At 42.9% G+C, this 25,190-nt stretch overlaps 1 protein-coding gene across 1 annotated transcript in view; it reads left to right on the forward strand.

Annotated features, from left to right (window-relative positions):
- Positions 1 to 202: 202 nt before the first annotated feature.
- sesn1 (sestrin 1) overlaps positions 203 to 25,190 on the forward strand; it is a 47,024-nt gene continuing 22,036 nt past the window's right edge. The window contains exons 1-2 of the mRNA XM_035617825.2: positions 203 to 337; positions 1,340 to 1,660. Of these exons, the coding sequence (XP_035473718.1) occupies positions 1,382 to 1,660 (279 nt within the window). The 5' untranslated portion in view covers positions 203 to 337; positions 1,340 to 1,381. The remainder of the gene's footprint in view (positions 338 to 1,339; positions 1,661 to 25,190) is intronic.

Genomic DNA, 25,190 nt, shown 5'->3' on the forward strand with positions numbered 1-25,190 from the left:
AAAAAGGAGGGGGGGTGGCTGCCGGCCGAAACGTATGATGGGAGATGTAGTTCTGAAGCGCTGTCCCTTTAATTCACGCAGGGAGTGAAAGTAATCCAACTCCCATGAACCCATGCCCTGCGTTCTTGGCAGCCCCCTCTCCAACCAATCACCGATCAGACAACGCCACTACACTACCCCCGCCGGCTCCTGTCATTGGCCGGCCGGTTGTGCCAATCACATGTTTACTGTCAAGTTGTCGCGTCCCGTCGCTTGTAGGATCGTTGCTGGTCAGCGCGCGGCTGTGGAGGCGAGACGTCCCGAACCAGAAGACCCTGCACCGAAGAATGTGGATAAAGTGAGTATTGAGAGAGTGACACGTTCTGCTTTCGGTCCCCGGTGCCCGCGGTTCCGCTGCTGCACTTTTAAATTACAGGTGTCGTTGTTAACGGGCAGCACTTGAAAGCCGCGACAACAGATTGAATGGAACTCACCACAAAAACTGACAAGCTGCGTTGTTTGTGCATTTTTAATCACGACACGTCTTATATTCAATTAATGATTCTCTAAAAAAAGAAAACGCGAACCATTAACCAACGTTGTTGCAAAAAAAAAGAAAGAAAAAAGGACGTGTGTCTATTAATTATTCCGGCTCGTATAACACCAAGGAAGATTCTGTTTAAACTGCCCTTTTTTTCCTCTTGGACGTTTTGACCAAATATAAAATAATAATGCATTTGATAAATGAATAGTAAACAATTACAACTGCAATGCTAAAAACATTTAGACCTACACATTTGATTAAAAAATGCCATAAATTTTATACTGGAAGAATTTTGGCTGAAGTGTATTGAATACGTTTTGTGTCCAGCTTCTTTTATATCCTTTCTCTATTTGCAAAAGCTTTTTGAGCACATAGGCTTTTATTTAAATTTACTTGATCTCATTCACAACCATCTGTGCTCATGTTCTTTTTCTCTTATTCTCCTTTTATTCACCTTGCCTGGTTATTACGCTCTTTGTAATATTTTGGTAAGAAATGTGCAATAAGAATAAAGTTGAATTGGTTTTTAATCTTGTATATATTCATTTGCAAACCTCAAAAGTCAAATTTCTTGTTATATATATTGCTGTCATACTGTATGTGCTGATGCAGATGTACTGTTAAAAAGCTGGATTTGGCAGATAATATCAGAATTTTTGAGTTCTCATTTCTAATTCCTGCAATGAATGGCAATATCCTGCTATTCCCACCCACACTTCCACATTAACATAATATTCAAATATTATATATTTGTTTGTTGAACACACTCGTCGCTGTGATGTAAACCTGGGCCGTGTCGTGTAATTTGTCATGCAGCCTGTTGTAAGACAGCACAAACTTTAGTCCCAGAGTCAAAGGATGGAAGTGCAAGACCAAGAGTCTCTGGCGAGATGGGATGGACTGGGGAGCCGCGATGCCAGCTCCAGAAATGAGGCCATGGAGAACATCTGCCAGGAGGTCATGAGGAGAGTGGAGGCTATCGGGCCCATACCGGCGCCGGCCCCCTCGCCCCCGGCCTCAGTAAGCCCCCCGAACAGTGATCTGAATGACATCCTCGCTCATCTGCTCATGCTCGCCAGCCGGTGTCCCTTTGAAGATGTCAAGGAGCGATCCATCCGGCTTCTGCAGGCGGTCCAGGTAGGAGACTCACACGATCTCTAATGAGTCTTTGGTGAGATGTTCTTTGTGCTGTGCTGCTATAAGCGGCACCACTCTGTAACATGCCCTCTCATTTCATTACCTATATGGTATTGTTCTGTTGTCGTCTGCTCCTCTCTTCACCTCTTCATAAGCATTGCAAACATTGTGGTTGAGCCGGAAGCTCGCTTAGGGAAATGCGTGTTTTGTCAAGTGGTCACAACACAGTCAGTGTCACAATGAGACACCGTGAACACATAAAAAAAAAAAAGAAAATCAATCAGGAACGGGAACGTATTTCCCAATAAAGAGTAATTTCCATTTTTATAACATCCGTAGTAAATGATTGAACATATTTATTTCACTTAACTCTCTCTCTAATGCAATGGCTGGAACTGTCACCCATTGGTGAGGTGTCTAATATCAGATGGTCGTGGTGGTGATGATGATGATGATGATGATGATGATGATGATGCTTTTGGCAGCTGGTTTAAGCCAAAACAACTTGCTCACTCTGTGGTTGTGGCATGCATGGCTTTCAAAAGACAATAACCCTGCCCTCATATCAAACTCGGCAGTAATCCGTGCAAAATGGCTCGTTGAGCAATATTCTGTTATGTCTGTTGTTTCATTGCAGGCCAGAGAGCAAAACTGGAAATTTGTTGAGGTGTCATATCTTCTGCCGTATCAGAAACCCGCTCTGGGCCGGTTCCTCGAGACAAACTTAAAAACGTTTTTACTTTGTCATGTTCTATTAGCACTGCAGCGACAAGGCTCCTTTAATTCGTCCTCTAACTAATTCGTGTCTAAATGCTGTCTTGTGAAAGCTGCTTGTTGGGCGCCCAAACTCAGCTGAAGTACATTTGTCCTTGCAACTCCTCCAGTTTAGCATGTTCTGTCCTGTAATGATGCTCAAGGTTTTCATCACCACAACCGTGACCCTGCAAACCGGGCACGGTGACGCTTCTCTTGAACTTCAATAAGGAATATTAATTTGGCCATTTCTCTTGGAAAGTGTGAAATTTCACATCTACTTTTCTTTCCCTGCTGTTCAACCTCTGACTCACCGGATGCACACTGTGGGTATTAACCTGCCATTCGGTGGCTATTTCTGGCAGAATTCTCCTTCTCCTCGGTTTCCTGCCTGTTACCGTCTTCAAAATCCCCTTCACTGTGGGAAACAACAACAACCAAATCTGTCAAAGATTTTGTATTGTGCAAACACACAGTCGACATACGCTTTTAACTGTTTTTTGTTGTTGTTGTGGTGTTTTCTTTGCAGGAAATCATCCATTTTAATGACAATGATTGCCTTCCCATGTGTAAATGTTCTGCTAAAGCATCTTCTGTATTCAGCCCAGAGGCAGGAAGTTCACCACCCCTGACTTAAGCGTTGCCAGGGCCAAATATTCACCAATCCAACCCTTCAAACATACGCATACACATAGAAGAGCTAGTCAAATGTTTGAATGTACAACTGATACACAAATCAGATGTGATGGATTTGGTTGTCATCGAGTTTGATGTGAAAAGAAAATACTGTAACTGCAGTAATTACATGATTACTTTTCAAATGACCTCATTTGATATGCAAGATCTTCATCATTTGAGCAATTTAAATAATGGTTTAAATGCCTTACAATTTATATATCTGCAGAATAAACATATTTATTGACTAATTACCAGCAATCAATAATAAGGAGTGTAAATGGCTCGTGCAATGTACTCATATATAATATACACTTATTATATTTTAAATGCAGTATATTGTTAGGGATTCTTTTCACAACCTCACAGTTATTTAAACCAATAAAAACATTGACAGCCATGTGGGTATTCTCAGAGACTGAGACGTGTTTACTGAAAATAGCCCTCCACCGTCAACCTCACCCCAACATGATGCAAAGTCACGACAAGTCTGTCAGTTTTATTTAGCAATTTTACAGCTTATGTGATCGATTTGCCATATGACAGGTCAGTTATGACAGGTCAGTTATGACAGCTCAGTTATTAATACATGTCGGGGTGTAATATTACATGGAGGGGGCTGGATGAAAGGGAGAAATCTTACACAACCATCTGCTAACATTATATCATAAAATTTGATTCAGAATGTGTAGTGGGCCGTAATTTAGATTCGAGCGATAGCATGCACCTGAATTTGATTCTCTGCTAAATCAAAGATCCTGAAAAAGTGGACAGGACTTCAAACACATGTTTATTTATAGTTATTGCTAAAGCATCTTCGATAAATTATATTTTCTCAGTTAAATTCGGCATTATTGACCTTCAGAAAACCAGATATTGGATTTATCCCAGCTTTAGCATGGTGTTAGCCGTGGCCTGGTCCACTTACAGTAATAAATCCTCTAGTGACAAACAAAAACAAAGGTCAGACATCTTTTGCTGGCCCCCGTTATGGTGTTATCCTGAGGAAATAGGCTGTTTTGTGGTGACATCAATTCCTGTTTGTGCCAAAGTGTTTTTGGAAGATGGAGGGGAGAGGGACGGGGAGAGATGAGAGAGGGAGAAAGCTGCTTTACGGGTTTAGCACCACAGTACACACCGTCTGGTATTTTTGAATTATGCTAAGCTGCATTTGCAGAGGGCTTGCCAAAGTTGGCGTTTATGAGTCCAAATGTAGCAGCTCATGCCGTTCTGGTTCCACAGTTGAAGACCCTCCTCTCCCATTCGACACACACACACACACACACACACACACACACATACACATACACATACACAATGTGAGATGATGGAAGGGGCTGTAAGAGAGGGGGGGCGGGCTCGGGCTCAGACAGACCTCTAATTCCAGCAGATCCGCTGATTAAAGACAAAATCTTTGACAGCACAGACAGTCCTTTCCTCATGGCGACCCACCCCCCCTCCCCTAGAATAGGAAGGCCTCCTGCTTGGTGAGAATAATGTCCCATAATACCCTCGTGGCTCGCAAATATTTGGCAGGGAACATTTTTCAACTAACTTGGTGCCCCAGTGTGCATATAACCCGACTACCACATATTAATTTACGCAGGGAAGTGAGATCTGATCACAAGTGGAGACACATCCTAATGCCTGGTGTGCACTGACATACTTGGGGGTGTCCACTTGTGATCACATCACCTGAGATGGATGTTAATACCAGAACAGGGCCTCAGATCGGTACATTAAATATACAGCTACAGCCAGCTGCCAGTTAGCGATTTTGGGTCTGAACAAAATCCACCTCCCAACATTTCTAAACACTGTTACATTATTTTTCTAGATCCAAAAATAGATGAAGTACATTTAGTCAAATCTCTCACCTAAGGCCACAGACCCTTCTCTGGACTGTAGTTGCCTCACTTGCCTCTTTTCTGTAATCGGAGTTGTTGCTTGTTTTTGAGGAACCCTGTGAATACGCAGCGATCACAGTCGGGGGGGAATGTGCTTGTGGGCTTGAATGCTTGCGGTCTTATGCTGCCCCAATGGTGGCGAGTCCCAGGGGTTAAGGGTTACGGGGTCGCAGCTGAAAATAGGATTCTCTGTGCGTGGGGAGGGGTCAGGTTCCCATAAGGCGTCCTTGTGTAATGGTCTTTCGAGGTGAACACGAGGGTCAAAATCGCTCAGTCCGACCGGTTGCTGTCGGAGGGTCATTCTGGGGCTTGGGCGGTTGACCTCTCTGAGCTGTATTGATCTCATATATATCGGAACATAGGATAACGATGGGTGCAGACAAATGCAAACACATATGTATATATATGCACACGCATCAAGAGAGACAATAGTAGGTGTTTGTTCTGAGTCTATGAAAGGGGTGGGCAGACTCCATCGGCCAGCTCTCTCTCCGGTCACCATGTTCCCTCGCTGGATGAAAGGAGTCCAGTCTTTGCGCGGTTGGACAGAAACAGAAAGGAGCTTCTTTGTGTTATGTAATTACGCCATTGTGTTAGCCCTTCACCCTAACTTGAATTAAGAGCTACTCTCCAAAGCTCAACCTGTTCTCGTGTGGAAGGCTGGTGCTGCTCAGATTCCAGAGACTTCTTTTAAAATCCACATCTACGACCTAGATGGATAAAATGATGTGGTAAAGAACTTTAAAGTAATCTCCAAATTGACTCTTGTTGTGAATTTCATCCAGTCCAATTCTGAGCATGTAATCAACTGACAATGATGTCTGGTCCATTTTAGGTCAGACATTTTTTTCTATTGTCAGACTCGATGTCATTAGAAAATGTTGTGGTCGTAGCCATTACAGGAATTCAGCATCTCATTGGTTGGTATTGCTCTGTGATCCACAACCAAGCCTTTTTTTTTCTTTTTCTAATGTCCTAATGCACAATTCAGCATTGTGCAGAAGTGCATTAGCCCCAGTCTGTGCCTCTCAAGTATCATCATTACATTTAAGGCACAAAGCGAAGCATTTGCTTTCTCTTTAACAATCCTTAATGCAGTTTAGAATTGTTTTTGTCAGAAGTTTATTTTGTTCATCTGGATTCTTAAAAAGGTTTACTTACTAACTTTTTCAGTTATTTTTTGTGGTCTATGAAGTGACAGTCATAGAGAAGACTTGAGTCGATCTTGTTTTCTCTGAGGGAGGCGAAGGCAACAGTTGTTTCAAGCTTATGCTGCTCCCCATTTTTTACACATACTTATTTAGCTAATTATGGACATTAAGGGGTGACTCAGCGGCCCCTGTAATAAACACTTGTGTGTGATTAATTAAGTGAAATGGCTTCCTGGATCTGGCCTTCACCCAGAATAACCCAGAACATATTTCTGCCCTCCATATGGAGAGCTTAGGAGCCTCTATAAGCCCTCAGAAGTGACATCAGATATCGATCGTAGAGCTTTTCCTTGATTGATTTATTCATGGAAGTCTTGCAGGTTTGAAAGAGTGTGCACTGATTTTAAATCCAAGTCAAAGTCGGGGCAAGTATACTCATAAAACGCAACCTTTTTTTTTCCTTTGTCTCATTTCTTGATTAAAGGTTGGATTTTTATTTTAGCAAGTTCAATGATTTAATTCTGTGTGGTTGTGTTGAAATTGATTCGGATTAGGTTTGTTCTGGTGAGGTTTGTTGTGTGTACAAGCCTGTCTCCGTGGTGGTAAGCTCATAAACAAACGTGACTTGTCAACCCTGACGGACAGGAGTGTGGACAGATGCAAAATTGCAAAGTCAAAGTCCACTTGTAAACTATGGCATTAGTTCAAAGACAGATATTGCTCGATGTCTCAGCGACAGGAAGTTCTCTACTTGTCTTTTTTTACTGTATATGCATGAATGTTTGTGTCTGCATTTAATTGTCCTGTTTCTTTGTGTGTGTACTTTGTGTTTTTTTCCAAATGCATGCCTTCAGTCCTCTCATGGCTGCATCTGCTTACTGTGTAAATAGAGCAAGGACCCATGGAGAGAAAGCCTTGTGGTCTGGACAGATCTGCTGGATTATGAGCGATCTCGCCTCGAAACAGGTCGGACAAATAGCAAATGGGGGGGGGGTAGAAGCAGCAGCAGCAGGCAATGACCTTTGGCACAGTAACTGTACAGTTGAAATGCTCTGTGGATATGGAGGACGTGATGGAGGAATAAAGCTGTGGATTTACAGCTGCCAGCCAGCTGGGCAGAGTGATGGGACAGTGCCGATCGCGGCTGTGCGGGCGGGTGTCTGTGCACTGGCACCGTGTCTGTTTACCGTCTGTGGGATGTTCAATCCTACTAAGCTACATGGAGCTTTCTGTTGCAATCATGCCATGGTCACTTGAGGCTTTTCTACACTCCTTTAAAGCCTCTTGTGATATGATTGTTTTTTAGCCTCAGTGATGCTGATAGTAGCAACATTAACTGCACAACAATGGAGCCTCTTTTTTTTCTTCCCCGAGGACCTTTACCTAATTTTTCCAAGGTTTTTGAATATGAATAACTACTCAAACTGCAGTTGGGTGGTTTTCTCAATATATAACAGAGGGTTTAAGACCACATGTAATGACTGCAACTTACCAATGAATAAGGCTCCATTATAAAAAGGGGTTGATGTGCAAACGGTGCATCTCTGTGACATTATCAGTTTGTGTAGCCTCGGAATATTTTATTAAATTTCTTGCCAGCGAATTAAAAACCCCTTTTCTGTCATGCTATGAAAGCATACAAACACACAGGCTCCCACTTTGATCCTTCAACACAGACAGACCCCCACCTTCCAGCCAGTGCAGCACGCTGGCGGCTGCAGACTCGGGAAGACTAGAGAGGAGGGGGCATGAGGGAAGTGTGCAACTAGGTCACTGTCAATCCTGTTATAAGCCTGAATAAATGTTTTTTTTTTTAAAAGCACCATTTTCCTTTTTTAGTACACATTAGTATTAATATGAAAATGTGTCTGTAGAAAGAAAAAGATTTTATTTCATTTTCAGGACTGTTCCACTAAAAGCTCTAAAGGCTAATATCATCCTGGCACAGAGGGATAAATTGGTTAGTGTCGCGTATATGGGCTTTCGCACAGCGTAAGCAGTCGTCATGGTACCAGTGGCATGAGGCGCAGTTATGGGGTGTGTTGGTTGGCACTGTTACTTGGGGGTGGGGGTAGCTGGCATTATTTCTGGCCTTGCTATTCAGGAACTGAGAGGGTGAAAGAGAGGGAGTGGGAAAGAAAGTGGAAAAGCGAGAACGCTGTAAAAGATGACGGCCACGCACTGAACAACGACAGAAGAGATGGAGGAGAGTGAACAGCGAAAGAGTTTAATGTGGGTAAATAGGGGAAGGGGTAAAAACGATCCCCACAACTACGAGCCCCGCTCTCCAGAGCCTGGGCCCCAAACCTGAATAATATCCATCCTGTCCAAAACGCAATATGGAATAGCTTTAAATACCCACACTAAAGCTCCCACAGAAATGATCATTTTTCATGAAATAAGTTGATAACCTTGCCATATTTTCGTCATCCGAGGCCTGTTCACGATCCATCCTGGCTTGCGGTTCAATACAGTAACAACACAACAGTGACAAAGTGCTGCAGCAGGAGGTGGGAGAGGAATAACCAACTCTTTGAAGGAGACACACACAGAAAACATGAAAGGCCCCAAGAATAGAAGAGCTATATGGCCCGGCACAACAGTGCAGTATGTGGAAAATAATAATAGGCCATGTTCTCCAGCTCTATATTCACGTTTCAATCTCAGAGGGAGCGGGACTAACTCGCTGTGTCGCTCCTATCAGGATACTGAAGAATAGAGATAGGGAGATCACATGCTGCTGTTGAGTAAACAAGCCTTTCACTCTCCCTGTCTCTCGCTCATTGCCATAATGTGATATTTATAACGGGCATACAGAATTAAACTTCACTAATAATTTATAAAGTATTGCCTTCTGCAGCTTGCGCAAGCTCCTATTCAGTGTTCCTTCTCCAGGCACGTCCCTCACAAGAATGTGCTCAGCTCCTCTTTCTGTTGGGTTAATGTTGCCAGTAAAAATCTGAAGCTTGTGAAACTGTTCCAACCGTAAGTCATCCTGACAGTCAAAGAAATAACGCACAACACTGAATCTGAACAGGTCCGTCCACAGTTCCAACTTAAAAAAAATGTCTTCCTCGATCTGTAGAGGCCGTTTTCGTAGCGACGTTGAATTACTTCAGCAATTAACTTCTAACTGTGAAGATTTCGGTCATTTTAATGATGTTATTCCCATTTCGTGTATTTTCCTTTATCCTGGATTTAAGCTGACTGGACAACATATTTTATAATAGTAATGCGCAATATGATGATTCTACTCATGGATCTTGGTCATGTGATTACCACAAGCAGCTTCAGGGGATGCCGATTCAAAATATACAGATTTTAAATATATAGTGTATATTGTAAATATCGAAAAAAAAAATTTGACATAAAACTGCTCTGGGTAGAAGACTGGACATTTTTCCTGAACTTTTTTCTGGCTGTGTGAGAGTCCGCAAATGTTGCTCCTGGAACTTTTTCTGCCAACCTCCTTGTAAAAACTTACGGAAAATGTGAGCCCATTGAGAATGCAGCAGGAAAATCTCTGGAAGATTCGGGGTGAATCTACCCATTTGCCGCCCCTCGCCCTCTGACCCAAGAGTGTGTGAACCCCCCCCCCACCTGTGCCTGGGAGACCTGGATCCAACAATTCCTGTGACTTTTCCAAAATCAGCAAACTGATATTCACACCCACGTCATGCAGTGTTTGACCAGCTGTATGGTGGTGAGAAAACTGGCAGAGGTTTGATCTCCCGAGCTCTTTGCATTTACAGACAACTGCAACACTGTCAGTGGCTTCCAGGAATCCCTCTTTGACCCTGACTTAAGAAAAGCTGGGCTTTTGTAGAAAGTCCCTCCTCTTCTGCACGTTTTGTGGGTATAATCAATTAATCTTTATCATTTATTAACAGGGTTTCTAAATCCAAAGCTTTGTATATTTCTATAGGCTTTTGGACATCATGAAGGAGTATTACTACACACACACACACACACACACACACACACACACACACACACACACACACACACACACACACACACACACACACACACGATCCAATAAAATAAATCTTGCTGATACAGAAGTGACCGCATATCACCCTACTTGCCTCATACGAGTAAAACACTTTCAACTATTGACCCGAATGCCGTCTGTCCCGGATTAATTTGATTGAATTTATAAATGAAGGATGAGGGTGATATAGTCCAGTGGATGCAAATCAATATGTGCCTTTTATCCTCCACCCCTCTTATTCTTTAATGCCCCGGCCTTTTACTTGATGAAACGGAATGGGCCATTGAGCGCTTTCATCACTCACGCGGCACACGCGCAGGTACCGAGGGCCTGGAAGTAGCTGCGGTTCACCTGTGTAGACACAGGAGGGCGCTCTGTACCAGTCTAATAGGCGCTCGTGCTCTGCTCTCAAGTTGCTGGATGGGAATTTTCCATGAACTGGGCTGAATGCATGCAATGCTCTGCATGATTTTAATGTTTTCCTCTTGCCCTGGTCACTGGGCATTCATCCAGTGTGTGTGTGTGTGTGTGTGTGTGTGTGTGTGTGTGTGTGTGTGTGTGTGTGTGTGTGTGTGTGTGTGTGTGTGTGTGTGTGTGTGTGTGTGTGTGTGTGTGTGTGTGTGTGTGTGTGTGTGTGTGTGTGTGTGTGTGTGTGTGTGTGTGTGTGTGTGTGTGTGTTTACAAGTCTGGCGAGATTTATAGCAGTGAGCATGCAGGATTTGGAGGCATCTGCGGATCAGGTCACAAAGCATGAATAGCCTAGTGGCTGTGGTCCAGGCCTGGGTCTGAGGTAGGCCCTATTAGGGATACAAACCACATAGGCTCAACACCGGGCTTAACCAGCACAAACAAAATTTTTAGTGACGCTCGCTCCTGGTCAGATCAGAAAATAATATTCTGCAACCTCTGAAATCATGCTGGATATGAGCTCAAGCGGAGGCCGCCGTTTTTCTTTATTGATTTGATATACTATGTCTGATTTTGACCTATAGGAGATGCTACAGACTCTGAGCTGAATGTTTGATCATTTTGGTCATTTATCAAGCAAACACGCTGAGCACTAGCTTCTAGCTTCTCAAATGTGAGGATATTCTTTAGGATTTGGACAGCTGGGACAAATTAGATGATGTGACGGTGATTTTCTTTCTTTTTTGGGACAATTAATGGACCAAACAGTTATCAATTTCTCACCAACTTCAGTTTGTCGCTTCCCAAACTCACAGATAAGAGGTCAATATTTTGGTTGGTAGAACTGGAAGTCAATGGATGTCAGTCTGTGTCTGTGCCTGTACATTTGAGTGTGCTTTCTTTGTGGGTCTAACGTCTGGAAGGAAAAACATCAAAAACACACACGTCTTGCAAAGACCCCACATGAACTTTCGCTGTGTCAGCACTTGATACATTTTTCCCCCCTCACATTGACCAGTGCATTCATTGTGCGGCGCTGCATGCTCACCGAATGGTGTTGCTCCAAGCATTTGCCCGTTGCCATGTTGGCTTAGGCCTGGCCACGGTGTTGTTTCAGTGTGGGTGGTATTGTTTCAGGCTCAGTGTGGAGTGGCGGAGGGTATTGTGCTCTCCTCATGGTGGGGCATTGTCCTGGGCTGATGTATATGTGATTGTTTATGTTACATGGCCAGTTTGTCAGAACGGTGACAGGTTTCGCGCTACGGGACCTCCGCGTTCCCACAGTCGTTCACCTCTGACCTCCAGCTCTTTTGCCCCTAAGCCAGGCTGAAGTCTGTGCCTATATATGTATGGATGGAGTGTGTGTGTGTATGTGATTGACATGCAGTGTTTGTGAAAACTGCACAAGTGGGATTGCTTCACAGTGTTTACTTAGAGTAGGAAAACTCCTTCCCATTGACAAGTGTGTCTGGCCTAAATCTGGACAAACACCTTCATGTTTGAGGTTATTTGGTGTCATATCGCGCACGCACGCACGCACGCACGCACACACACACACACACACACACACACACACACGCAGTGTTGTCAGTATGAGTGAGGTTAAAAGTGCTGACTCTCGAATTCGGGAATGTCGTACTCTCAGCCCCTTTTGTACATAGTTCTCACTTTTCAGTGACTCTGCTGCTGATGGTCAGCAAGTGGTGTAATGTCTTGATTCGGGGCCCTTTCACCTTCATACTGGTCTTCAGACTTCAAACTAAGATCAGGTAACTGACTTACCATTAAAAAAAAAAAGTATTTTACCTTCAGAATGCGTCTTTAAGTGCAATTTGTGGCAAGCAAGTATGAAAACACAGGACGATCGTCCCGCTGTATCATCCTACAATTCTGAAGAGCAGAAGTTGTTGTGATATACACTTTACTGCTAATGCACAATTGTTCATTGTCGAAACATTATGACATCTGTTATAACAACCGTGGACCTACATGTTGATACCTGCTATAAAACAGCAATCAGCTGTTTTGTAAGTGTAACCAGATACTGTTATATTGTCTACTTTTGGTGTTCCTGATCAAGTTTCTCTTATCTAGTGAGAGCAGAATATGGTTAGATTACATCACAAGATTTTTGTATAACATGATCTACGTATTCATGATAAATAATCTAAGACAATTATTACGAATGTGGACATTCAATTCACTGCTAGTGTTCAGCTCAGGAATCTAAGTAAAATCTAAGATGATTTGCAGTTTAGCTAATGCATATCACATTAGCATATGTACAGTCAAGACATCCAAAAACTGTGTGAAAAGTGGATCTGGACAACGTGATGGGCTGCAATTCAAATAGAATCAGTTCACAAATAATCTAAAAAAAACGCCTACGTGTTAAAGATGGTGATCTATTACAGGGGGATGAATGCAGCCTTTGAGCATGTTTTTTTTTCCACACTACCCTGCCTGTCTGTGGGTATTTTGTCACACTTGTCTATATCTGCTTGTCCTTGTTTTTGTGTCTGTGGCAAGTGAAACTCAATGGTGTGTGTGTGTGTGTGTGTGTGTGTGTGTGTGTGTGTGTGTGTGTGTGTGTGTGTGTGTGTGTGTGTGTGTGTGTGTGTGTGTGTGTGTGTGTGTGTGTGTGTGTGTGTGTGTGTGTGTGTGTGTGTGTGTGTGTGTGTGTGTGTGTGTGTGTGTGTGTGTGTGTGTGTGTGTGTGTGTTCTCGTTCATTTTGGTTGCTGTCTGCGTGTTGATCCGGTCACTTCAGATGTCCCGTGTCTTATGTCTTAACTAAAAGAAGACTCACGTGTCAAAGAGGAAACGCTGACGTTCCCCTTTTTTTTTTTTATTATGTCTAACAGTTCAACGGTTTTAAAGTTCACAACTGAATAAAGAACGGAAACTTCAGCTCAAACGTGCAAAGCAAGTGCACAGAGTTGTTTACCCTCTTAACGCTCACACACTTGTACCGTATGTTCCCACACAGTCGTTGAACGGGATACCGTTACAGCGCGTTGTCATCCATCACACCTTGTGGGTTCATTAGACCCTCGGCTGCGGCAGTCACCCACCATTGGCACACACACACGTGCACACACTGATGCACACATACACATGCTAAGTGCCACCTGGACACTCTGGTAGCACATTACCCAACCACCTCACACTTTTATGGCATCGTGCTGTCTGTAGAGTTCATGTAAACATTTCTGAAATACTTTGCTGACTTGTTTTGCAGGATTCAGAGGCGTAATGTTCTGAAGGCTGGTCATTGAACACACCATGTAACCTGCACACTTGTCGGGCAGGGCTCCGTAAGCCGAGCCCCTGTGACTCATGGGCCTCGTAGGAAAAAAGCCGGTGCCCTTTTGGTTTGCACCACTAATGAATGCCGTACCCTCATTTGAATTATTCCAGATGTTGGTCCGGACACTTTGATAAGATAATTGACTCGGACATCAGTGTATGCCTGTGTCACTGTTAACAGCATTTTCACAAATGCTCACTAAAGCATTGTGATTCACACTGAGAAATGAAACCAGAATACATTTACCACCTGAAGAAAATGACAGAAGTCACATTGTTTCCCTCTCCGGGTAACTTGGAGAATCAGGAAAATCAGCCGGCTGAGCTAATTTTGCTTCGCTCTCCGGATCACTGCAGACTATTTTTCTACTGCAAGTTTCCTTGAATTAGGTGTGGTTGGGCTCCTTTTAACCCCAGCGTGAATCTTGACTTTCCATAAAAGCCTTTATTTGTCTCAGAGAGCTTACTAACATTTTCATGCATTAGGAAAAGCATGTGTTTAAAACCTCGCTTTCAGTTGGTGCCCGTTTTTATCAGCCTTTTATTTTTTTAAAGTTAAAGAGTGGTTTCAGTTTTTAGTTTGCGTCTATGGTTTGTTTAATTGATTTATTATCTATTCCCTTTTGTTTACTTTAACCTGTTACCGTCACAGTATCTTTATCTTTTTCACTGGTGTTGAAAACACGGCATTTCAAAAGGCGCATGTTCTATTACTTTAAATCCACATTCTTGATTCCTTGTTTTTCTTTTTTGATTCCTATTTCAGTTTCGTGAAAATCAAATCTATCAGGCTCTTTTGAATTGCATGGGTGGGGGCCCGCAAATTGTAGACCCCTTTTCATACCATGGCATTAACATTCATCTTGGTGTTGAATTGATTAGAAGTGGACAGCTCCGAGTACGTCAGTTCACACCTGACAGGCTTCTGCGGTGACTAGGGGCCGAGCCAATCAAAGCACCACAACGCAGCTTTACAGAGAAATAAGATCTCGGCCACGTGTCGGTCAGTGTTAATATTGTGGTGGTGGTCTCAATGTCTGGGGAACACTGAGAAGTGTAAAAAAACAAACATGTTCAGTTCATCTTGACACTATAGTGGGTCAGAGGATTGTCTGGTGAATAGGCAACTAGCAGCGAGGTTACACCAACAAGAAATTTTGAATAGCAAACCTTTGTAGAGCCATTGTTTGGTTTGTCCATTCAGGGCTGCTGTAGGAAAATGACAGCGCAACATAGTGGGATCAAAGGCCAATTTAAAGCTCGCAGGGAAAAATTTGATTCATGGACTTTTCTATGGATTTATCTTTTACCCTACAAAGGCCTGTGGCACAGTGCAAGTCTGTTTATAGGCCCAGTAAACATACATGAAGATATATATATATATATATATATATATATATATATATATATATATATAAACGAGTCTCTCTCTGTGTTCTTGCAGGCTGTAATACATCAGATAATGAATAATGGCGCACAAGCCCTCACCAGAGCATGAGCGTGTAGTGTAGGCTTACTGTGAGCTTACTGTACGTCTCTGTTGATGGCGAGTGAAAAGTAAGAATGAGCCCCTTGATGAAAATACCCAGTATAATCCTTGAGGCCAAAGAGCTCCTTAGACAGAGATCTAAACATGTAGAAATACTTGGAAACACACTGCAATCCATTGTTCAATGAGCAGGAGAGAGAAAACGCGAGGGCGGAATGGAGGTAGGTGAACGAACGAGTACGGGTGGGATAGCAGGAAGCAAGAGCAGGTAAACTAGACAGCAAAGAAATCAGCAAAAAAAATCGAAAATAAGTTTTTCTTTGCAGCTCTGAAAAGAGCCGTGAGATTTTGGCCAACTTTGATTGAGCCTTAGAAGAACAGAAATAGCAGGGGTAAAGCTTGGCTCAACTCTTGAGAGAGCAGAAGTATTCAGGCCATAGGGAGATCGATGGTTACAGAAACAATAAAACAATCCCCCCCCCGTCTGGCTTCTGGATAGTGTTTGCTGGCTGGCTGCCACACTGTGTCTGTAGGTTTCGAGGCCTCTTGTAAGCTCTGAAATAACATCAGCTTTCACCGGGCATCAAACCGTAATCTGAAAAATGGGGAGTCCATGTCTGCTGTGAGAACAGATCCCCCTCGTGACCCACATGAGCTTACTCTGGACAAGCGCTGCCCCCCCCCCCCCCTCGGGATGTCAGTCGGCGACATGCTCTCAGCTGTTCATTGGCTTGTTTTAAGGGAGTGTCAGTCGGTGGCCCATTGGCTCACGTCTCGTCGCTTGACGTCAGAAAGAAGAAGAAGGAGGGGAAGGAAGGAACTCTATAAGGACCCTTTGTCATAAATTGTTACACAGCGATGTCAGGAGAGAAAAGCAAACAAGTGATGTTTGGCGGCTTATATAATATATTTTCTTTGTGTGGATGTCCGAGCAGTGAGCAACAGATCAAGTCACAATCGAGCCATTGTAGTGTTAGTCTTTTTTTAAACTGAGAGTTAAAGTAAAGGCCTTCAAAAATAGGTATATTTTAGTAGACTACTGGATCCTTATTAGTGTATTAATAAATGAATTGGTAATGTCCCCCCCAAAAAACAAACAAACAAACAAACAAACAAAAAAACAGTGTTTTCCCCCTCGTTTGCTGTATTGCCCATCTGTCGTTTTCTTTGTCAGTTACGCGTGTTGTCTTATCTGCCCGAGGCTTTTCCTTACTTATTTAATTTTTTCAGCGTTGCCTTGCAGCAAAATCGACACAACTCTGTTTGTTTGCAGAGTTTTTTTATTTTATCTTGTGTGCTTTGCTACATAAACTGAGCCAATTTGTGTCTTGTGGTCATGTGCTGTGTCACATGTGGGCTTCTGCCTGCATGAATTTTTCATTTCTGCTTCTAATTTGATAGAGATAGCATGTGGTGCAAAAACGGTCATAGAAATTTTTCAACCTTTTCTTTTCTCTCAGTAATATTCTTGACAAATAAACAAAACACTCACTTTTTTTGTCAGTCGAGGAGCTGTGCATCCTCATGTGTGGTGAAAACTTTGACATATCTTACTGTCATTATCATCAACTATGGATAAATAAGGTCTAATTCAACACAAATTTTGAGAGGACTGCTGGTTTGCAGCTTTCCAGATGCTGCTTTTCTATCATTTTAATTTCAAAGATTTGTTTTACTCTGTTGGTCAAAATAATACAAGCTTCCTGAGGAGGTCGTATGGCTGAATCAGGGACTTGGCTTGTCTCTCCTCACACAGGAATATGGGTCAGCAGGGTACGGTTACATATGGGTGAAGAAGGGGGAAAAAAAAAGATCAGTGCTGTTTAACCAGTGGATCTCTGTGAAATTCCGCGGGTGTCTGCGTGTTTTTCTGAGTGCAGGTGCGTGAAGGTGACCACCGAGCCAAGACGTTCATCCAAACACGCTGTCATCACTCCCTTCTGTCTCGGACGCATCGTCCGTTCATGCCATATCTTTATCCACACAAACTATGTATCCACGTCTGATCTGATGTGGTCATGCCACAACGATGATTATTATTTAATTCTTTTGCCAACTGGACACACTTTTTTTATCCCCAGCTGATACCGCATGGGGTCTGAGTGGTTGCATTCCTCTTGATAAGGCCCGTGTTTGCTTACGTTTTTTTTCTTCTTTAAGGACAGTACAGGTTCGCAGTGGCAAACAACATTCTAGTTTATTGAGCAATACAGCCCTATTGCATGAATTTGGCTAAAAGGGGGGAAGAGTGTGAAAAAACATGTCATGGATGTTTCCCCCCTCGGACAGATTGTCCAGCCTGCTGTACAGCTTGTGCTGTTTGAAAACAAACAAACAATACAGATTTGGAAAAACTACTTGTATGTTTCGGTATACTGTACAAATCTTATGAAAACAATAAGTTCTCACTCGGCTATATTGTTTACTGGTTTGTCAGGTGATTGTTCATACTGAGCAGAACATCTTTCCCACATCGCCAGCTCTCCACACCCTTATGACCTGATACAACCAGTAACTGTGGGCTGTAGTGTGTGTGTGTGTGTGTGTGTGGGGGGGGGGGGGTAAATTATGTTTATGCACAAGAAACAAAGTCTGGTCTGTGTGTGGAACAGGGAGGGAGAGGGTGTGAGGGAGATAGAGTTAAGTGTATGTTGTGTATTTTCTTGAGTAAAATAAAGTGTGTGTGTGTGTGTGTGGCGCGCACACTATACTCACACACACACATGCACTTGTGAATTTGAGATTAGCCCCCACCTATTCGTGGGCAAGCAATCGGAGCCTATTAATGCCGGACATGACCTCCTCTTTATTCCCTCCATCCATCACTGTGAAAACACTGAAAACACAGAGCAGCAAAACAACAACTGCCGTTAACCGAAGGAGAGACGGCTGCTCCCACCGGCCTCTCTGATTGGCCCAGATACACGGCTCAAACGCGCTGCAATTGGCTGAGAGGTGACACACCTCTAGAATCTGTTTATGTGCAGTCAGAAAGAGAGGGTGGAGGGGGTTGGAAGTGGGGGATATTAGGGTGGGGTGTGATTGTGATGGGGGGCGGGGGGTAGAGTTGTTTTGAAGGGAAGATATTTAGGTGGAGGGGGAGCTGTGCATGAAATCTCTGGTAAACATCCATCGGAGCTTGTTCACAAACTTCTAGGAAACTGGGGTGTTTGTTTTCGCTTCTGTGTGTTTGTGGGTTTGTGTGCAGAGCCCTCCTTAAAATCACAACCAGACTGAGCTAATTTAGTCAAGCGCCACTTATGAGCCAGCAGCCCCTCTCAGAATGTTGGACCAACAACAGAATGTAGGCTTTGTTGTGATACAATGAAAATCGACATCCCTATCTCTGCTTATCACATTAGACTCGCTGCTGCCGACACGCCTGCCCGTTGCACGCTATGCAGTACAAAGACGCCACTTTATCGTCAACAGCAGCTCATGTTTTTCCTATTGGACATGCACTTGTCTCGCGGGTATTGCATACATTGCATTCTGTCACATGATGTGACTATACTGTAACATGCTCCCCGCTGCCTATGAAGCATATAGTGCTACTGTGAAGTTCACCAGCCAGTTACGCTAGGGCGGTCTGTTCGAAAAGAGAGAGAGAGAGCTGTTGTTTTTCTAATCACAGATGCCAATGAGGTAGGAGGGGCCTGCCTCTGGACATTCACTGTATGATAAGGAATGGCTCACACATTTTCAAAGTTGATAAATTTGACTAGTATACTGTGTAAAAAAAACATCACAAGATGAGGTATTTTATGATGTAAGTGTATTAAAAAAAAAGATCTATAACCCTACAAAAGAAAGTGAAAAATGCAAAAATTGAAGTCATGAAAAGAAGATGTGACGTCATTATATGATATTTTCTTTAGGCAGAATCATCTGTTCCTCATATTTTACTTAATTAAATTTTTTTATTCTATAGATCCAGAAATGGAGAAAAAATACACATCACAGTTGCCCTATAGACTCAACGTGGTGTTTTCAGGTTGTCTGTCATACCCTGAATTTTCCTGTGACATGATGACACCACAAATACTTCACATTCTTGTTTGATAAAACAACGGCACCTGGGATGTACAGTTCAAGTTGGAATTCTTGTCATCCACAATGTATTGAAAAAGTTTAGGAAAAGCATCTGTGGGATTTTTGCAAGGCAGAATTTATTTGTTGTCATCTAATGTATAGAAAATGCTTGTCTTGTAGATTACTGTGCTCTCGCCTGCAGTTCCCAGGGCTGACTGAGGTCAAAGGTACGGTCATAGTTTCCATACAGGTGTGTTTGAAGATTTCTTTGCTGAAGTCTGCATTAAAGCAGTGTGTGTGTGTGTGTGCGTGTGCGTGTGCGTGTGTGCGTGTGTGCGTGTGTGTGTGTGTGTGTGTGTGTGTGTGTGTGTGTGTGTGGCAGCATAAATGTGTTTGAATATCTCATTCAACCGTCCGTCACCCTCTGCAGGAACCTGCTGAAGGCTGTTATTCACCGAGAGATGCATGTTCAGGCTTGTCGTGATAAGATATTGTATGGCTCAACGTGTCTCGTTTTCCGTTTCACATGGCAACAAAGTCAATACGAACAAAAACTCGCCATGGCCTATAGATGTATTGTGTGCATTGGTACCACATATCAGGACACTGCCTACCTGTCCCTTCCATCAAGATCATTTCAGCCTCTACGAACCTGTAGAGGCATAAATCAACCTGTGATTGTTTTGTTTTTTTACATACACAGTCTCAGTTTTTTATGTGGGTACAGAGAGTACGTGAGCATTCCTGCGCGCTGTACTGCACGGTCTGTCTGTCTCCAAGGTCAGTTTACTCACAGTTGAAAGGTTACGGCACTTAACAAGCCGGTGCATAGGGAAGCAGAGCTTGTACACTTGTGTAAGCCATTCATTAAGCCGTCGAGCAGCAAACGTATTTGAGGCGCTCAGTCGTTTTTTGCCAACTCGCTCCCGTATTTGTGGGAATACGCACCTGTCTCTGCGATGTCAAATGTCAATCACAACGGGGATATTTTGTGTGTGTACATACACAGTGTGTGTGTGGTGTCTATTCGATGGAGCCCGCTCTCCTCTGGTTCAAACTAGTTTGTGTAATTGTGGGGTATGTGGCTGTGGCCTCGCCGCACAAAGCCACTTGTAACAACAGAGGGGGTTTCGTTCTCCACGAAGGCCGGTGGACGAAGCATGGTGCTGTGATTTGGTGCCGAGCTCGCCGCTGCTGTTCTTTCCAGTGTCGCTAAGTCAAATAAACAGAAGTGATATAGCTGTATGAGAGGGAGAAAAAAGGAAAGTTCATTTTAAGAAGAGGAAGATTAATGCGGAAAAGGTCTTGCGGGAAAGTTTGTGCGCCTTTCACAGGAAGTAAGGCTTACAGTGTGCTACCCCGCACAGGAAGTAGAAGGAGGGGTGAGAGGTCGTCTGAGCCCACAGGGGGAAGTTTCTCCAAGGTTTCAACAGCTGCATGTGATATCTAGTGTACAGACATTTACATGTTAGGCTTTTAGCTGAATGAAAATGTAGTTTATTCACAGACATATAGCTGAAGTATGGAGGTCTTACAATATAGTTCATTTGTTTGTTAGTACAGGTGAAACAATGCCGTGCAAACATAATTGCACCAATTTAACATGTAAAAATTGACCTACTGGAAGACACGTATTGTATTTTGAAAGATGCCACCAGTTTGCATTGTGAGAGTTTTTAGGAAACAGTGTCTTTGGAGCTTGACGTCTGCAAACTCTTCTGCATCAATTTTGACTAACTATTAAAAATAAAATCCTCATCATCAAGTTCAATATTGAATTGTGATGAGTGTAACTGCTCTGCTGCCTAGAAAAAACATTTTTACATGTTTTTGTTAACACTAAAGTCCACGATGCGTGTGAAAAACCATACAGGGACAAGAGTTGCAATGGTTTTAAGAATAGTTGCAATAAACAACAATCCAGCAAATTGTACTTTTCTACTGTGGATTGGACAAAAGAAAACTAACTGTCACTAATATTAGCTTTATTATATCTCTCTTTCTCTCTCTCCCTCTCTCAAATCTTGGATATTTAAATATTTCATCTCACACTTCAATCTGGAGCTCTCACTGTATTACTTTCATACCTGTGTAGTCATTTCACACCAAGCTACTTTCTTTTTTTTCTTTTCTCACATACACACATGCACACTCTGATAGCCACACACACGCTGACAGTGACTAAGGTCGGCTTGTTGTTGTAGGCAGCTGGCGGAGGGCTTTCCTTTCCAAACAGCCCAAACGCTGAGGTGGCAGAGCTGCGAGGGGACGGGGAGAGACACACACAGAGGAGAGAGAATAGGCAGAGTGGGGTGATCACCGACTAATCCTCGGGCGATGTTGGGGGGGGGGGGGGGGCAGGAAACATGGGAGATGGGGGCTAACGAGTTCCTCCTCCCCCACCCTGATTGGGCTGGATGTAAACATTCACAAGTATACATGAGCCACATGCAAAGACATACCCGTGACCACATAAATTCACACTTGCTGGGAGAAGGCGAAGGGCAAACCTGAGCTGCTCCGCCACCCACATCTGAGTTTTGTCAGATGAGATGAGTCGAGGGGGCTGCTCACCCCCGAACTTCATTCTCATACTCATGGACCTGCCTCAAATTGACTGCAATCACTAGTTCATCACGTTTGCATTAAGCAATTCCACATTGCCACTAAGCTGCCAAAACATTCAATCACGCCGGAGGGAATATGAGAAGACGAGTCATACTTTTTACTATTTATAACCATTTTAAGTTCAAATTCTACCATCGCGTTCTGTTGGAGCTTTCTGGTGCTCCAGTGTAAAATAGACAGACATGAACACATGCACCAAGTTTCCAACTTTGCCAATATTGTCTACTCTGCAGGTTTGTGCCTTGTTGTCAGTGCAAAGTGTTAGCAAGCTATCCTTTACTATCCTCTCCTCATATGTTGTGTAATATGTGGGTAGCACAGAGCAGAAAGAATTAGTAGATAAATAAATTTATCAACAGAAAAATAATCTCTTTTCTTTGTCTTATTTGTTCATAATTGAATATCCTTGGGTTTTTGCGTGGCTGCCTGTAAAAAATATTTTGTACCTTTCTGTGACATTTTATCGACAAATGATTAATTGATCATTTTATGAAAATCTTTATCAGATAAATCAATTATGAGACTAATTGTAGTTATACCCTTACTGTAAAGTGCACTTTAAGAGGCACTTTTAAATTTTATTCTTTAGAAAACGGTTTAAAAGCGGAAGTTTCTGCACCGTCAGAAATGTTGATCTTCCTCCTCGATGTTAAAAAAGACCAAATGCCTCAGTATTCTCATGTAAAAGCACAACTGTTGGGACTTTGAAAACCAGGGAACAAAACCTTGTCTAAGTTCTAGTCCGACTTTCCATGTTTCTACTTGAGTTGTTCCAGGTCTTCAAAAACGTCAGGATAGAATCGCTTTAGTTATGTATTGGACCAGACTGCACTTTAATGTGAGTTGGATTAACAGTATATTCCAGTCACACAGAGTTGATCTATAGTTACAAGTCAGGACATTGTTAATGTTTGACCAAGATCTTTTGAAAAACATAAACACCACGCCTCTGTTTCATAGTTAGAGATGCATGCATACAATATAAGCTGTGTTTCCTGGGTAAATGTCCTAAGGTGCAAACTGCGACGGGTCATGTGACCACCTGTCCTCTTCAGCCCTTCATTGTTATGTAACCTCGGGGTAAGAGCGACTGCTGCGAGGGGCGTTATTTTTTGTACTTTGACGCTCCTGTGTGACATTCTGCACTGGCCCACACTGGTGCGTCCTCTAATTTATATTTTTGCGTTTCCTCTTTACACACCATCGGTGCAGGAAAATACACACATGCACAGTGACGCATGAGCACAAAATAAAAGGGAAGGACCAGAAACCGAACAAAGAGTGGACAGAAGGGGCAGTGGGAACTGTGCGCCTGCATGTGTGTTTTTTCTCATATTAGCAGATAGGTCTGTTTCTTTTTAAGGTTTTTTTCCCCTCATGATTGTCGGCGACTTGGCTTTCTGTAGTTTCCATAAGGAAATGTGGAAAAGACAGTCCTAGGGGAAAGAAGAAGAAGAATGGGCTGCTGGGGAGTTTTGGAGATGACTGAGGTGAGATAATACTGGAAATCAGAGGAGAAAAAAACAAACACGTGCAGAGTTGGAGATGCTGAATCGACAATGAAGAGTCACAGCGAGAGAGGATAGATAGGGAGTGGTTGTTTTGGCAGATAGCCCATGCAGCTGCTTTAGACAAGGCCCCCACGCAGCAAAGATCAGGAAAATATTAGCCACAAAGACACAGAGCCACTTTCGCTCTCTCTTTCGCGCACACGCGCGCGGGCCTTCACCATTTGACGCGGCGGGGCACTTGTTTATGTCTCCTGTATTCTCAAAGAAGTTTTCATTAACTATTAAAATATTCATAGTCTAGGTATAATTTTATCTTTTGAGTTTTTTTCCCCTGAAGCAGCAGTTACAAACACAGGCCTGAAATCACATCAATACAGAATATACAAACTGTTTGTGTGCTCGCAGACAATGAGGTTGTTTACAGTTTTTCAGTCAAAGGAAACAAAGTGAGATACTGTATTTGACAAACACGCGTTCGACACACACACACACACACACACACACACACACACACACACACACACACACACACACACACACACACACACACACACACACACACACACAATCATTGGGGCTTGTCCTGAGGGGACACGATGTTCTGTTGACCCTGCAGTCGAAGGACAGCGTGAGGAGCGTTGGGATCAGCCATGGTGACATGTCCATTAACATGCCTGTGAGAAACGGCACCCCGCCTAGACCCCAGACAACTCTTCTCTGACTCTGCTTGTTTAACTCTGTGTGCACGTGTGTTTGTTCGCTTTCAACATGTATTGAATGCCTCAGGTCATTGTTGAGGATCTCTATGCAGCTGTGTGTTGGCTGTCTCCCTTTTTTATGAGAAAACAATTTTTTTTCTAAAAATGCACACATACAGTACGAGACACAGGAAAACATTTACATTGAATATGATAAACCTAAATTATATATATATATAAATTTCTCAATTACACAGATATTCATCATCCAGACTATTTTCATCCTGAACCAGCAAATGATTAGTTAAGCTAAAAAAAATCTGTAGATTGAACCTCATTTTTAAATTATGCATGACATCGTTTTCTGACTTCTTCATAACTTTTTTCATTACATCACATCATATGATAACATATGATGGGGAATACTTTTCTGAGCAGTATACATTTTAGATAGTCTCTCCAGCTTTTTGGTGACCTTGAGCTTGACCTTTGACCGATCAGCCCCAATAGTTAATCCTCTAGATAAACCTGCCAGAGTAATATTCCCACCGAGGTTGGTGAAAATCCATCCTTGCGTTGTTGAGCTATTTTGTACACGCACGCACGCACACACGCACGCACGCACGCACGCACACACTCATCTCATCAAAAAAATGACACCAGTCATTATTCGACTGATTGAATTTCGTTCCTGGTAAAGACCGTGGGGAGACTCTTTCTACTTTTTTCACCTTTCAGTAATTTATTTTGTCTGTGGTTATGTTATACTGTATGTTAAACTGGACTTTCTGAACTTTCTCTCAGTTTGATAATATGGGAACTATTGTTAATGAATAGCTCATACGCATTTGCAGATCATTCAGATCAATTTATTTTCTTAGTTTCCTGTCTGCCTTATCTTAACTGACAAGCTAATGAAAACACTGACACGACTGTACCAGAAGTTCATGTTCTATTAACACTGTCCATTAATACGC

The sequence above is a fragment of the Scophthalmus maximus genome, chromosome 18 (genome assembly GCF_022379125.1).
Source record: "Scophthalmus maximus strain ysfricsl-2021 chromosome 18, ASM2237912v1, whole genome shotgun sequence".
NCBI classification, from domain to species: domain Eukaryota; kingdom Metazoa; phylum Chordata; class Actinopteri; order Pleuronectiformes; family Scophthalmidae; genus Scophthalmus; species Scophthalmus maximus.